General features: G+C 35.9%; 1 protein-coding gene across 25 annotated transcripts in view; it reads left to right on the top strand.

Moving 5' to 3' along the window:
- The window catches only part of Sox6 (SRY-box transcription factor 6), a 576267-nt gene that overhangs the window by 544093 nt on the left and 17866 nt on the right, over nt 1–14308 (top strand). For 22 of the 25 annotated variants that reach the window (XM_074042103.1, XM_074042097.1, XM_074042114.1 and 19 more), the window contains one exon: nt 13579–13812. In XM_074042103.1, the coding sequence (XP_073898204.1) occupies nt 13579–13812 (234 nt within the window). The remainder of the gene's footprint in view (nt 1–13578; nt 13813–14308) is intronic. The other 3 variants (XM_074042068.1, XM_074042070.1, XM_074042187.1) reach the window with 1 other exon arrangement.

Below are 14308 nucleotides of genomic sequence, written 5' to 3'. Positions count from 1 at the left end.
ACATTAACAAATACCACAAAAGGCTTTAGTATAGCCCCTTTGTTCATTCACATATGGCACTTTATAACTCCTGCGCCACTCTGGTCGTGTGTTTGTTTAAGCTGCCTCCATCAGACTGGTCCTGAAAGAACAAAAGACATCTTGAGCAATCCTAAGCAGGAAATGGGCTAATCTAAACATGGTTTGTGACACTTTAAGTAGAATAGAAAGCGGAGGGATTGATTAGTCATTAATGTCCAATTGGCTCCATATGGATGTTGCAATAATAAAGCCTTTTTTCAGAGCAGTAGCAGAGTTATTGAATTAGAGGTTTATGTTTCCTCAGAGCTGACCTTAGGGAATTCCCTTTTGGTTCTTCTTGTTGATCTTTTAAAGAGAATGGAGTTTCTAATAGGAAAATATAGAAGCCCTAGCCACAATAACACTTGCTCATAACCCCACATCCAAGGAATACATTAATTTAGCATCATTTTAATCCCTGCTGTAATTCTAGCCATTAGTGCTTTCTTCACATGTCCTTGCATCTTCAGTGGGGCAGTATTTCAGACACCAATTAGATAGTGGCATGAACTTCATAACTGATAATGGGCTCCTCTAATGTGCTTAGCTGTGCAGGGAAGTATTCCAGTCGAGGAATGGCAGACTTTAAAATTCAGTGATTTCAGATCACAGAATAGCGACGGGGGTAGCTTTAGTGTAGAGGAAGTGACTAGGTTGCAAGAAGACTTAAGTTCTAGATCTGATTATGCTCCTTATTAGTACAGTATCAACTGGTTACTTCAGAGGAGGGTCACAAGACCTCTCTGAGCCTCGCTTTCCTTATCTGTAAAGTGGGTCAAATGATATCTACTTTCCTACCATCCCAAAGGATTGTAAAGAGGATTGAGAGAATGTATTTAGTAAAAGTACTTTGTCAATGTTAATTATGCAAAAATTACTTAGCACGCCTCTTGTGTTCCTATGTTTCAGCTGAGTTCTGGCCTAGTCTATCAATTTCTTTCTGTTGAATTAATTTGGCACTGTGATTAGTGAAATGTCTGTTTCTAAAGTGTCCAGTGGGATTTTTTTCTTTATGTATGTACTATATAACTATCTGTTAATCTATCTATCTTTATAGCTTATCTAACTGTTGTAACTAAGTCCAACAGTTGAAGTAATTAGGGTATTTGTCTTTAGTGGGGTTAAAGAATCTTAGGATGAGAACAGAGAAAAGAAATTTCACCTATGGTCTTCTCCTACATTGAACAAATGAAGAGTCCACACCTTGGTTAAAGTACCACAGTAATTCATCTTGTGTTCTTTCAGTGTTGGTTCTTATTTTCCTACCAATGTCTATTCAGAAGAACTATGTGTCGACATTTTGCATTTGCCATCATCAAGTCATTCTGTCTATTAGTAGGTTACTCTTTGCTAAACCATTTAGCTAATATTTTATAGACAACTTAAAAAGCAAGCCATGTTCTACATTCCTGGCCATCCCTATTTCTCAAATGTGGTAAATGCATCACTTCCCTCATGACTAAAGCTTTTTTTTTGAGCAGTATTGGGATTTGAACTCAGAACCTTATGCTTTACTTGTCAATTGCTCTATCATTTGAGCCACACCCACAGTTCTTTTCACCTTAGTTATTTTTCCAATAAGATCTCACTTTTGCCCAGCTGGCCTCAGACAGCAATCCTCTACCTCTGCCTCCCATATAGCTGGAATTATACACATGTACCACCATGCTGGCTTATTCTTTGAGAAAGGGTCTCACTAATTTTTGCCTGGGCTGGGCTCGGACTTTGATCCTCCTTTCTGTTTCCTAAGTATCTGGGATTACAGGTACGTACCACCACATCCCACATGATTATGGCTCTTTATCATCCATGGAATGTATTTTTAATGCCAAGTAAAATCATTTTGTTGTTTTTTTTTTTTTACAAGAAGAAATCAAATTTGAATTTCAAATGAAAGTAAGTTAACATGCTGGCAGTAAGCAGGAACAAGAAGTTAGCAAAGCATTTTCATAATTATAGATAGACAGCTGTCAACCATTGCTATAACATAGTAAATCAGACTTTTACAATATTAAGATAGATTTGGTGTATAAATATGGTGACCAAATTGAATATAATTTTAATATTCTTCTGTTCTGGTGGTAACTTTTCATATCCTTTTCTAAAATTCCTTCCTCTTCTACATTTTCATTTTTAACATACTAACCACTTTCTCTATTAACCCAAATAAGGGACTATCAGATGTAGCGTGTAACTCTTATCAAAATCCCACAGGAGAAAAGCAACCACTTTTTTGACATACCAGATGGTTCTGAATAGCAACCTGATGGTAATATTTATATTTCTTTTTTATTCATAAGCAAAATGTATAGCTTTTTGCCCTTCCTAATAATTACTTTTGGCAAATGAAACCATCTTTGGGTTCACATTGACCTGAAAAATGCCATTTCTCAGGTCCACAGGGAAAAGAGCCTTTCAGAAAAAGAGCACTTTTGTTGATCTGTTGGTTGGTTTTCTGTTTTATCTTTTCTTTTTTTGCATATTTAAAAATGAATAGGTAAAAGTTTTACTTTGAGTAGTATCTCCTTGTATGATAAATTACAATTTATTCATTCTCCAATTATTTTCACTGTTATCTATTATTAACAAAACTGCTATAATATTCTTATGTAAATCTGTTTCTAGACAGATGTTTCCATTTGTCTTGGGTAAGTTGCTACATGGTAACTGTATGTTTTATTTAGAAGAAATTGCTAGAAAATGATTATGTCATTTTATATTTTCACCACCAATATATTAGCTCTCCAGTTGCTCTCTATCCTTGCCATGCTAAGTGCATCAAATCTCATTGTGGTTTTAGTATTCACCTTCCTGATAATTAAATACCTTTTCATGTGCTCAGTGGCAATGTCTTTTATGAAGTGTTTTTCTTTTGCCCATTTTCAAATTATATGTCTACGTTTTTGTTTCTCATAGAAATTCTTTATGTATTATATATATTATGAATGGAAACTCTTGTCAGATACATGTATTGTGACTAATGTTTGCCTTGTCCTTTGACATTTCATTTTCTTAACAATGACTTTTGATGAACAAAATTTTAATTTTCATGAAGTTCAATTTGTTATTTTTCTTAGTTTAGTGCTTTATTGCACTATGTAAAAATCTTTTTACTCCAAGGTCACTGTAAAATATTACCTTTTGTATTTTTTGAGAAGTGTTAAAAATTTTGCTTTTGGTTTTAAATCATGATTCACCTCAAATTAATTGCTGAGTGTAGTGTGTGATAAGAGATGAAGGTTCAGAACCTTTTTTGTCAATATATTTATTCACTGGTTCAAGCACTATTTGTTGGGAAAACTATCATTTCCCATTTTAACAGCCTGACTCTGCATCAAAGTACTATGAATCCTTTGTTTTCAAGCCTGACTGGTTTGTTTTTTAAATAAATTTTAAAACTTGTCAATCTTCCCAAGAAATCTTTTGCAGATTTTTGCTAGGATGGGGTTGAATCTATAAATAAATTTGTTAAGAATTGATGCCTTAACAATATTGAATCATCTGATTCATGAACATGGTATATTCCTTCATTTAGTTAAGTCTTCCTTAAATCACAAGTGTATTATTTTCATTGTAGATGTCTTTCATACTTTTATGGGTTAAATTTATTCCTAAATGTTTAATTTTTGATGCTATTATAACTTTAAATTTTAAAATTATTTTAATTGTTTGCTGCTAGTGCATATAAATATAATTGATTTCTACATTTTTATTCTATATTATAATTTTGGTAAATTCATCTTTTACTTTCTAGATTCCCTAGAATTTTCTATCTAAACAGTTATGTTACCTATGACCAGATAATACTATGTACTCTCTTCCAACTTGTGTTCTTTTTATCTTTTAATTGTTGACTAATAATGGTAAAAAGTGGACATCTTTGCTTTGTTCTTCATCATAGAGAAAGCACCAAGTAGTTCACTAGTAAATATACTGTTAGCTGTAGATTTTTCTTAGTTTCCCTTTAACAGAATGAGGAAGTTCACATCTATTACTAGTTTCTTGAGCATATTTGTCAAGAAAAAGTGTTGAATTTTGTCAAATCATTTCCTGAATCTATTGTGATGACCATGTTTTTCCTTTGTTAATAATATACTGAACTATATTATCTGGTTTTCAAATTTTAAACTAATTTTACATTCCTGAGATAAATACTACTTGGATGTAATGTATTACCCATATTATGTAGTACTGGATTAAATTTGTAAACATTTTATTGAGAACTCATGTTTATGTTTAAATCTCTATGAAGTTACGCTGCCTCATAAAATTAATTGTGAGGTGTTCTTAGTTTCTGTGTTTGTTCTTAGTTTCTGTGTTTGTGCAAGATTATTAGTGTTTTTTCTTAAATGTTTGAAATTTACCAGCAAGATCATTTGGGAATGGAGTGTTCTTGGTTATAAATTTAATTTCTGGCGTGGTGGCTCATGCCTGTAATCCTAGTTACTTAGAAAGCAGAGATCAGGAGGATTGCAGTTCAAAGCCAGTCCAGGCAAAAAAAGTTTATCTCAATTAATTAAAGGCTGAGTGTAGTGATGTGCACCTGTCATACCAGCTACACAGAAAGCATGAATAGGAGGATCATGGTCCAGGCCAGCCAGAGCATAAACACAAGACCCTATTCAGAAAAATACCTAAAGCAAAAGGGCTGAGGGATGTGACTCAAGCAGCAGAGCACATGCCTGGCGAGCACAAGGCTCGGAGTCCAAACTCCTGTACTTCCCTCCCAAAAAACATTCAGTTTCTTTATTAGCTATAAGAGCATTCATGCTTTCTACTTATTGAATAAATTTTGGCAGTTTGTGTCTTCAAGCAATTTTTCCATTCCATCTAAGTTGTCAAAGTTATTGAAATTAAGTTATTCATAATATCCCCTTATTGTTCTTTCAGTGTTAGTAGTACCTATCGTGAAATTACTTCTTTCAGTCCAAATACTGATTTTTTAAAAGTTTCTTCCTTTATTTATTGATTGGACTTAAAATGGACCTGTCAATTTTATTGATAGTTTCAAATTATTAACCCAGGTGCTTAAAATTATGTTTATTGTATCTGTTTTATATTTCATTGATTTTTACTCTTTATACATTCTGAAAATCTGACTTTGAATTATTTAACTCATTTGTATTTAATGTAATTATTGATTTTGATGAACTTAGGTTTTCCAATTTGCAATTTGTTTTCTGTTTGTTCTCTCAGGTTTTCACCTATTTCTTGATTCCTGCCTCCCTTTGAGTTAATTGAATCCTTTTGAAGTATTACATTTTAATTACTCTACTGACTTTTTACTTATGCTTCTTTGTATTTTTAAAATACTGGTTTCTCTAAGGATTCACTATGCATCTTTAGTCTTACAGTTAAAATTTTGCCACTGCACATAAAATAAAACAAGCTTTAACAGTTAATTCCAACTTCCCCTCTCTTCTGAACTAATATTCTATTGGTGTCTCATATTTTACCTCTTCATACACTGAAAATCCCATAATACAATGTTTTATTTTGTATTAAATTATTTCTTGTCCTTTAAAAATAAACAATTAGTTGTTTGTTATTGAAATCCAGGAAAGAAAAAAAAACACATCATTTTTTAAATCTCTTTTGTTTCAGTTCTGCTGTTAATTCATTCTCTTAGCTTTAATTTACCTTCAGAACATATTTCACATTTCTATTTTTTTGGTGTGTGACTATACTTTTTATTTTAGTGTTTGTTCTTTGATATTTTCCAGGTGTTCTGTAATACCATGCTTTATTTTTCTTTATATATTTTTGCTAACACAAATTAATTATGCATATTCAATGTAATATTACCATGCATGCATACTCTGTACATTGATAATATCCAACCTCTATTTTTCCACTTTTGCCCCACCACCTCGTGGCACCTTTCCTAGTCCCTAGTAATCTAGTAATTTCAGGTCAACATTTTTAGTTCCCACAAGTGAGAGAATATGCAATACTTCTCTTTCTGTGTCTGGCTTATTTTATTTAACATAATGTCCTGCAACTCCATCAATTTTGCAGAAAAAGATAGCATTTCATTCTTCCCAATCACTGAATAATACTCCATTCACATTCATTTTTGAAGCGTATGTTAACTGGATACGATTCTGGATTGACTTTTTTCTTTCAGTATTCTATAGATGTTCCATTCCATCTAGTCTTCATCATTTCTAAGGAATAGGCAGTGATCACTTGTATTACTATTCCCCTGTTAGGAAACATGTCCATTTTCTCTCAAATTCCTCCTTATCTTTGGTCTTCTGTAGTTTAGCCAGTGATTTGGTGTGATTTTCTTTGTGTTTAATTTTCCTGCATTTTTCTGAATGCCTTAAACCTGTTGGTTGATGTTTCTCACCAGATTCAGGTAGTTTTCAGCCAGATTATTTTTGTTTTTGTTGATTGGTTGTTTTTTGTCTCTGGGTCAAATTTTCCTGGTTGTTTGTACAAGTAGTCATTTTTTATTATATAATGTGTCTTTGTGGTATGTAAATTATAAAGATTCTGGATTTTATTATCTTTCTTTTGAAAAATGTTAATTTTTGTGAAAGTAGACAAGGTATCTGTTGCCTACATTGAACTAATGGAAGCTTAGTTTTGCACTGTTAAGGAGAGTCTATTTCAGTTTTGTTTTTAGTCCTAGGGTGAATAAATAGTCTTGGCATAAAGAATGTATTTCTAAGGAATTGTTCCACTGGGGTTTTACTTTTTTTGAGGATTTGAACTTAGGGCCTCACACTTGTTAGGCAGGCACTCTACCACTTGAGTCAGCCAACTGGGGTTTCAATGGGAAACCAAAGGTGTTTATGAATGCCCTCTCACTTACTCAGATACAGGTTCAGCTTCTGGCCATCAGCTGGTTTTTCACACATGCAGCTCTGTGTTCCATGGGGCTTACTTATGTCTTCCTTATGCATGTGAGGTTCAGAGCTCAGCCAACTGGAAGCTGCAAACTCTGCTGGGTGCAGTGGCTCACACCTGTAATCATAGCAGAGATCAGGAAGATTGCTGTTGGAAACCAGCCCCGGGAAATGATTCACAAGACCCTATCTCAAAAAAAAACAAAAAACAAAAAAAAAAAAAACTTTCATGAAAAAGGACTGGTGGAGTGGCTCAAGGTGTATGCCCTGAGTTCAAGCCCCAGTACTGAAAAAAACAAAAACAAAAAAAACCCATACTTTCTGTTTGTGTTAACTGCACTGATGCAGTCTGTGATCAGAAGATACTGGTGTTTGTGCTCCAAATGGAAAAATCCAAGCAGAGCATGTGGATGGAGTGAGGTAGGATAGCTTTATTGAAAGAAGGGGAGTCACCCATTCTGTCAGGTGAGGAAAGGAAAGAAGAGGGCATGATGGGCACAGGTGGAGTCTGCTGGCAGAGAGAGAGCTTTTCTTTTTCAGGTGCCTTTAAAACCTACACTACCCCATGAGGGGCAGGCCCAGGAGGTTCCCACCCAATAATGAACAAGTGGGGAGGGGCATGGGCAGTTCCCAGCCAGGTGAGGGTGGTCTGGCCCATCCCCAGGCAACCAACATGAGCCCTAAACTTTTCCTGCAAAACCTATGATAACCTATGGGAAGGGGCGGACCAGGTGATTCTCACTGAATAATCAATAAGTGGGGAGGGGCATGGGCAGTTCCCAACCAGGTGGGGGACGTTTCTGAGCCGAAATGTGGTTAATCTAAGATGTAATTTTTTTTCTATGAGTCCCAATCTTTCCTTAATTTAGCCTCCCTCGTTTGTGTTCTAGATACTTCAAACTATGCACAGTGGGGATTGTTTTCATGGGAAAAACTATGAAAACAGAATCTAATTTAGTGAAATACCCTTCTTTTTAGGGTGCAATCCTCCTCAGTTTCTGTTTAATTTTAGTAGCTCTCCAGTGTCTTTATATGGTGTTCTCTCTCTCTCTCTCTCTCATGTATATATACACGTATATATATATATATATACATGTATATGTATATATAAAATATATACACACATATATAATATACATATATATTATTATTATTATTGTCTGTTGGAGGTTTGGTCTGATCTGAGCTATTTTGGCATTACCAGAACTGAAACTCAAAAAAGAAATTTTTGTGCCAATATTTTTCATATATCACATTCATTCTTTCTGTCAAAAATACAAGTTTTAATAAGCCTTTTCGAGGGCATTTAGTCACCTTATTTTTCTCTATTCTTTATTATCAATTCAGTAGTAATCACTGAGACTATTCAGAGTTAATTTCTCATTTAGTTTCCATTTTGATCTCTTCTATAATGTATTTGTTCTCCTCTCCTTAAGTAACTTACAGACGTCTTAGGTTGGCATTCAAGGTGCCTAGCAATCTGGCCCTATTTACTTTCCTAATTTCATCTCTCAGTACTTCCCTCTTTTTTTCCTAAGCCCAAGCCATAGCCAGCTTCTTTTGCTCCCCCAAACCTACCATGCTTTCTTAAGTAACTCAGAACCTTTATTCACACTGATACCCCAGTCTTGAATACTTTCATATCCATACAATGCTGGCAAATTCTTGCTCTTCCTTTAAAATGCTGCTCAAGCACTGCTTTGTCTCTGAATCCTCCCTAATATTTTATCTGTCTACCCCAACTATGCTTTCATAGTATTTTTTAATTACCCTTATTAGCACTGTTATATATTTTTTCATTTATATGAGTTTCTCCCACTGGAGTAACTTTCTTAAAAACAAAGTATGTGTGTTATTTATCTGTGTATGCCCTATCACAATGTTTGGCACATCTGAAATTTTCCAGAAGTGTTTTTTTAATTAATACATACATAAGTGATTACTAGTGACATTATTCAGAGTTCCTTCTTACGGAAAACATTATATATGTTCAAATGCACACCAAGCATTCATTCACTCAGCTAATTCTTGGAATTTGCTGAGACAGGGGCCTCTTTAGGATTAGTTCAGGACCATTGCTGCTAACTATGGTGGTGAAACTGGCCACTTTTCTATCCCACCTGGAAAAATTCAACTTTCTGTCTTCTCTAAATTACTCAAATCACAGCTTCCTAAGAGGTCTTTTTCTTGGCAATATCTATTTTCTCTCTAGAGACTTGGCACCTTGCTTTACTTAACTGAAAATTTGCATTTATACGAACTGTGACTTAGGAGATGAAGGATGAATTTTTCAATCATGGTCCTAGAGTACAGGGACCATGTTGTTCCTTGGTGCCTAGTGAGGAGCTACTGACTTACTGGCCCTTTAGTAACAGTCATTCGGGACTACTGTTTGGTACATAAAAACTCTTAGGTCAGCAGGAAAGCAGCAGTCCCCAGATACATAGTTCTCCTAACTGCTTTCTATAAGAAATCCTATCTTGAATTCACAAATGTTTCCTATGCTATTAAGAGAAAAAGAAACCCCCTCATCGTATTGTGAGCCATTCCCTAAGGCAATTCAGTTCTGAATTCTGACAAAGAGAATTGGTTATTTAAGAATGAAAAACTATTTCATACCTAATGATGTTATTTTCAAAAAAAAATGAATGGAGCAGTATGATATCATGCTTGATATATAAATTTTTAAAGCTAATGATAAGAGGGATGGAGATGTGCCTCAAGTGCTAGAGTGCTTGCCTAGGAAGCACAAAGTACTGAGTTTGAATCTCAGTACCACAAAAATTAAAACAAATTTTCTAACAGAAAGTGAATTTGGAGCTTTAGGTACATGGCATAATAGCATAACTTTTGGAAATAATCTACAGTATTCTATAGAATGTTCCTTATGTGTTTTCCCTATTTTGTTTCATGAAGGAAATTTTAGGGACTTTTAGGGACACTTTCTAAATGTTCTTTTGCTCTTGTGGTCTCTCATACCCTCTTAAAATTCCAACTCTAACTTAACTTAAACCTAAACTGGAAGTTCAAGTAATAGATGAGTCATCATCTTTCAATGAAAAAGAAAGTGATACTGAGAGACGTTTTTTATCAAATGATTCAGTTCAAGAAATGTTTGCTGAAAAGCATATTTCTACATAGTACTCTTCTGGATGCTCCTTAAATTCCACAGTTGTATACGGCATAGTCAGCTTCAAAAAGACAGAAGAGAAGAAAACCTCAGCGTGTCCTTGTGGCATATCTGTGGTTTATAACAGTGTATTTCCTGTACCAATTCTAAATGTTAAGTCAGGTATATAAGTCTGGGAAAGGAGGGCACCTCTTTCCAAGATGTTAGTGGTAATTTTAAGACTGGTTTTCATTTGCAAAGTAGGTTTGTTGTTGCTTTTTTATTGATTGCTGTTAGGCAGAAGGAGGGCGATGTCCGGGCATAGTTTGTATGGTTATCAGATACCCTTACAGTACTATAGATTTGGAAGACAGAAGAGGAAGGAAGTGAAAATGGGAAATGGAAAGGAAAAAAATCAGGAAAAACATTTGTCAGGTTATTATTTTACAAAGAGACCTGGGCACTGCAGAATTGTGTTATATTAAAAGACACAACTATAATTGATGTCTGGCCAGATAGTAGGTTCAGTTCAAAACTGATTTCAAACTTTGATCTCTCTAGATAACTCTCTTCTTCCTAAATCTCAGCTCATCTGATATGACATTCCTAGTTAAGGAAGTTCCTATAACTTTTCAGTTCGCTCCTTCTGGAGGAGAAAAGAGATAAGAAGAAAGAAGAGATATACAGATGCCCTAAAACATTTTTTATCTTTTCCTCTTCTTACTTTACATTTTTATATCATACACTGGGCTCTACTTTCTCAATTTCTGGAAACATTTCTTGTGACTCCTAAAGATCTTCTGTGTTATTCACTCAGGGTTGTGTAGATAATATGCACTGGGAGGGAGGCATGGGGAAAGATGAGTGCAGATCACTTGATGGAGGTGAGACCTAAACTCTGCTCCTTGGGAAAAGATAGAATGTACTAAAGTAGAGGAGATTAAGAAGCATATGCTAAGACTGTGGTATAGCATGAGAGGGAAAGAGATCAGCCACAAACCTGGGAGAATCAATAGTATGCAGCAGAGGATGTAGAATGTCTCTCTGTACTACAAAGAGTCTAAAAATCCACCATGATTTCTGTCAGTCTGTAGGAGATTAAAACTTCTCATACACAATGGAACACATAATTTAAATGAAGAAATGAATAGAAACTAGCAGGTTTTGCTAGAGTTAGAAAAAAGGCTACAACAGCAAAAGCAGAACTCAAATGTTATTCACCTGTGGCATAGTAGTTAACTTAGAATAATATTGAAATGTTTTTGCAACTGACATTCTCCACAAACTTGTCTCCTTTTATGTATATGTATGCCAGTATATAAATTGCTGAATCCATGTCATTTGTAAAGTAATGGCACTGAGGGCATCATAAATTACCATGGTGATCCTCAGGAGAAGACACTGTCGTATCTGAATGAGTGTCTCACTTCCAGAGTAATGTATGCCTTCATCTGGCCCAGCAGTCAGCACACTGCCCTGTGTTGATGGATATTGTCAGCTGGAAGCTACACTACATTTCACTGCACAATAAACATGGTTGTCAAATCCATATAAAGTGAAATCAATTTATCCTGTATGGTCAGTGCATTTTAAATGAAATTAATGTACTGTGGGTATGGTGGCAAAAAGGTAGCATATTAGTTATGCGTCTTGAGATCTGAGACTTTTCGTGTAAGGCATCATTCTGTCTAGTAGTCCTTAAAGAAGGGCTGTTTATAAAATGATATTTTTGCATGATCTTCAGAATGTGGCCTCTCTGCTCTCCTTTCTGTTTAAATTTTTTTCACAATATTAGCCAATTCCATCCCTTTATCCTGTCTTTTGTTTGTAGTAAATGATGACCATATTTGCCAAATAATAGCACTTTTTAATGTTGTAATTTATTACTGGCTTTGACACAAACAAATTTCTACCTAAGCAAGATATCTGTAAATAAAAGGGCCAGAGATTGATTGGGTCATGTTGTTCCTGTATAACTTCACTGAGATGACCGATTTACTTTTTCCAGAAAACGGAACTGTTTAATGTATATTTTAATTCTAAAATTTTGGTGGGCTTTCCTGTTTATGCAGCAGAAGCATTTGCTGAGGCCATCAGTCTAACTACTTCACATTTTACTGAGAAGTTCTCATCTCTAAACAGATAGTCAGTAGTCGCCACATGGCAGTGCATACATCAGTGCGTCATACTGGTGGGATGCATGAAAACAAGCAAGATCTTCCATGCATCCATTCAGGACATTTTGCTAGTAGAAATTCTATGTTCCAGATATTTCCCCAGATCCAAGTAATATAGCAGTGAATGGAGACTAAGCCCCATATCCTCAAGGAGCTTTCGATTAACTATGTCAGAAGAGTCAGAATGTGGGAAATATCAGGAGTTTACATATATTTGATAAATGTTAAAGAATTCCCTTATAGATCAGGACCCCTGAAATGAATACCTGTTAGTCTACTACTTCTGCATAGGAGTTGAAAATCAAATGATCTTTTACTTACTTAGTGAATATTTATTTTCTGTTATGTGGGAATGTCTAGGTATACAAGGAGGAGTGCAACATATCCTCTAACATCGGAGATTTCATATTCCTGGGAATGCAGCGGAGCCATCAGAAGGAGACAGTCACATAAAAAATAATTTACTTGGGGGCATGGAGTCTAAAAGCAAGAGGAAGGAGGGCAGTCTGGGGTTCATCGTTGCAAATGCTGTGTTTTAGCCTGAATACCCTTTCCATCTGTCTTTCCTTCTCTCTCTCTCAGTCACCTGCTGATACCTGTTCATCCTTTGAGACTCAGCAGGGGTATCCTGTTTTCTAGGAAACATTGGTTAACCATCCTGTCTGATGCTGTCTTGGCACCCTGCTAACTTGAGCACTGCAGCATATACCACGTACCCTTTGTTATAATTGTCTTTCCTCCAAACTGTTAGCTCCCTGAAAGCAGGAGTTGCTTTCTTCACCTTTACTTCCAGCACGTGAAGCCTTGCCCAGAGTAATTGTTTAGTTAATATTTTTCACTAGATTAATGCATTCATTCAGGAAACACCAACATTTGGTAGGACTTGAAGGATGAGTGGGACTTAGTATGAAGGAGTAGGAGAATGGTCTCCCAGGCCATGCAAAGATCACAAGCCAGCACGCAATATTGCGAATAAAGAATGCTGTCTGAGGGAAACATATAATTTAAAGTGGCTGAGATTTTCAGCAAATGAGGCTAAAATGACCAATAAGAGTCTACTTTTGAAGAAATGAACCACAGAAAGACAGTTTATCATAAAATAACACCAGCCATCACTCTATTTCCACCTAGAATTGATTGTAGTAAGTGTGGTAGGCATATAAAAACATGTACAATTAATTCTGCCCAATGCCTGTTTGAGGGCCTGGTCAGAAAGGTATGTAGACTTGTCATCTGAAACTGTCTTCTCCTTCCAAGAGGTCACTTAGAACAGAAGAGAGGGACACAGAGGAAGCCGTGAAAGCAGGCGGCAAGCTGTTATACTGTGCACATAATAATGCTTTCCATCCATCTTGTTCTTCCTGCCCTGACGTTCCAGGAAGTAAAGCGGTGAATGGCTCTGCAGCTAAACTACAGCAGTATTATTGTTGGCCAACAGGAGGTGCCACCGTGGCTGAAGCACGAGTCTACAGGGATGCCCGCGGCCGTGCCAGCAGTGAGCCACACATCAAGCGACCAATGAATGCATTCATGGTCTGGGCGAAGGATGAGAGGAGGAAAATCCTTCAGGCCTTCCCCGACATGCACAACTCCAACATTAGTAAAATCTTAGGTGAGTGCAGCAGCGTAGCCACGCAGCAGGGGCTGATCTTTTACCCCAGGAAAGTTGCAAGGGTGCAAAACAGGCAGAAGTAGGCTTCAACTGCAGTTGGCAAAAAGTTAGATGAAACTCAGCCGGTTGCTACAGCAACCTCTCTTACTGTCTCCTTTATCCCATCACAGGGAGTTTAGGTTTAGCAGTTATTGTATCCATCAGAGCCAGTGGCTAAAAGCTGATTTTAGAGACAAGACTATTGCCAGGGCAAGACTGGCTAAAAGGTTATTTAGAGACAAACTACTTATAGTAATGTGTTAATATTATAAATTGAGCAGCTCTTCAGAAGTCACTGTTTCTTGGGGACAAGCTTTAGATTTTCTCTTATTCAGTCCTTTTAAATTTATAAATCATTATGCAATCTTGGAAATACTCAGAAAATACTGTAAGTTGATTTTTTACTGGAGTATTCTTGGTTTCATGTGTTCCACTGCAAGAATTCATCAAGGACTAG

Source organism: Castor canadensis, chromosome 1, assembly GCF_047511655.1.
Source record: "Castor canadensis chromosome 1, mCasCan1.hap1v2, whole genome shotgun sequence".
Classification (NCBI taxonomy): Eukaryota; Metazoa; Chordata; class Mammalia; order Rodentia; family Castoridae; genus Castor; species Castor canadensis.
Note: the sequence above shows the minus strand (reverse complement) of the source record. Positions and strands in the feature narration are given on the sequence as shown.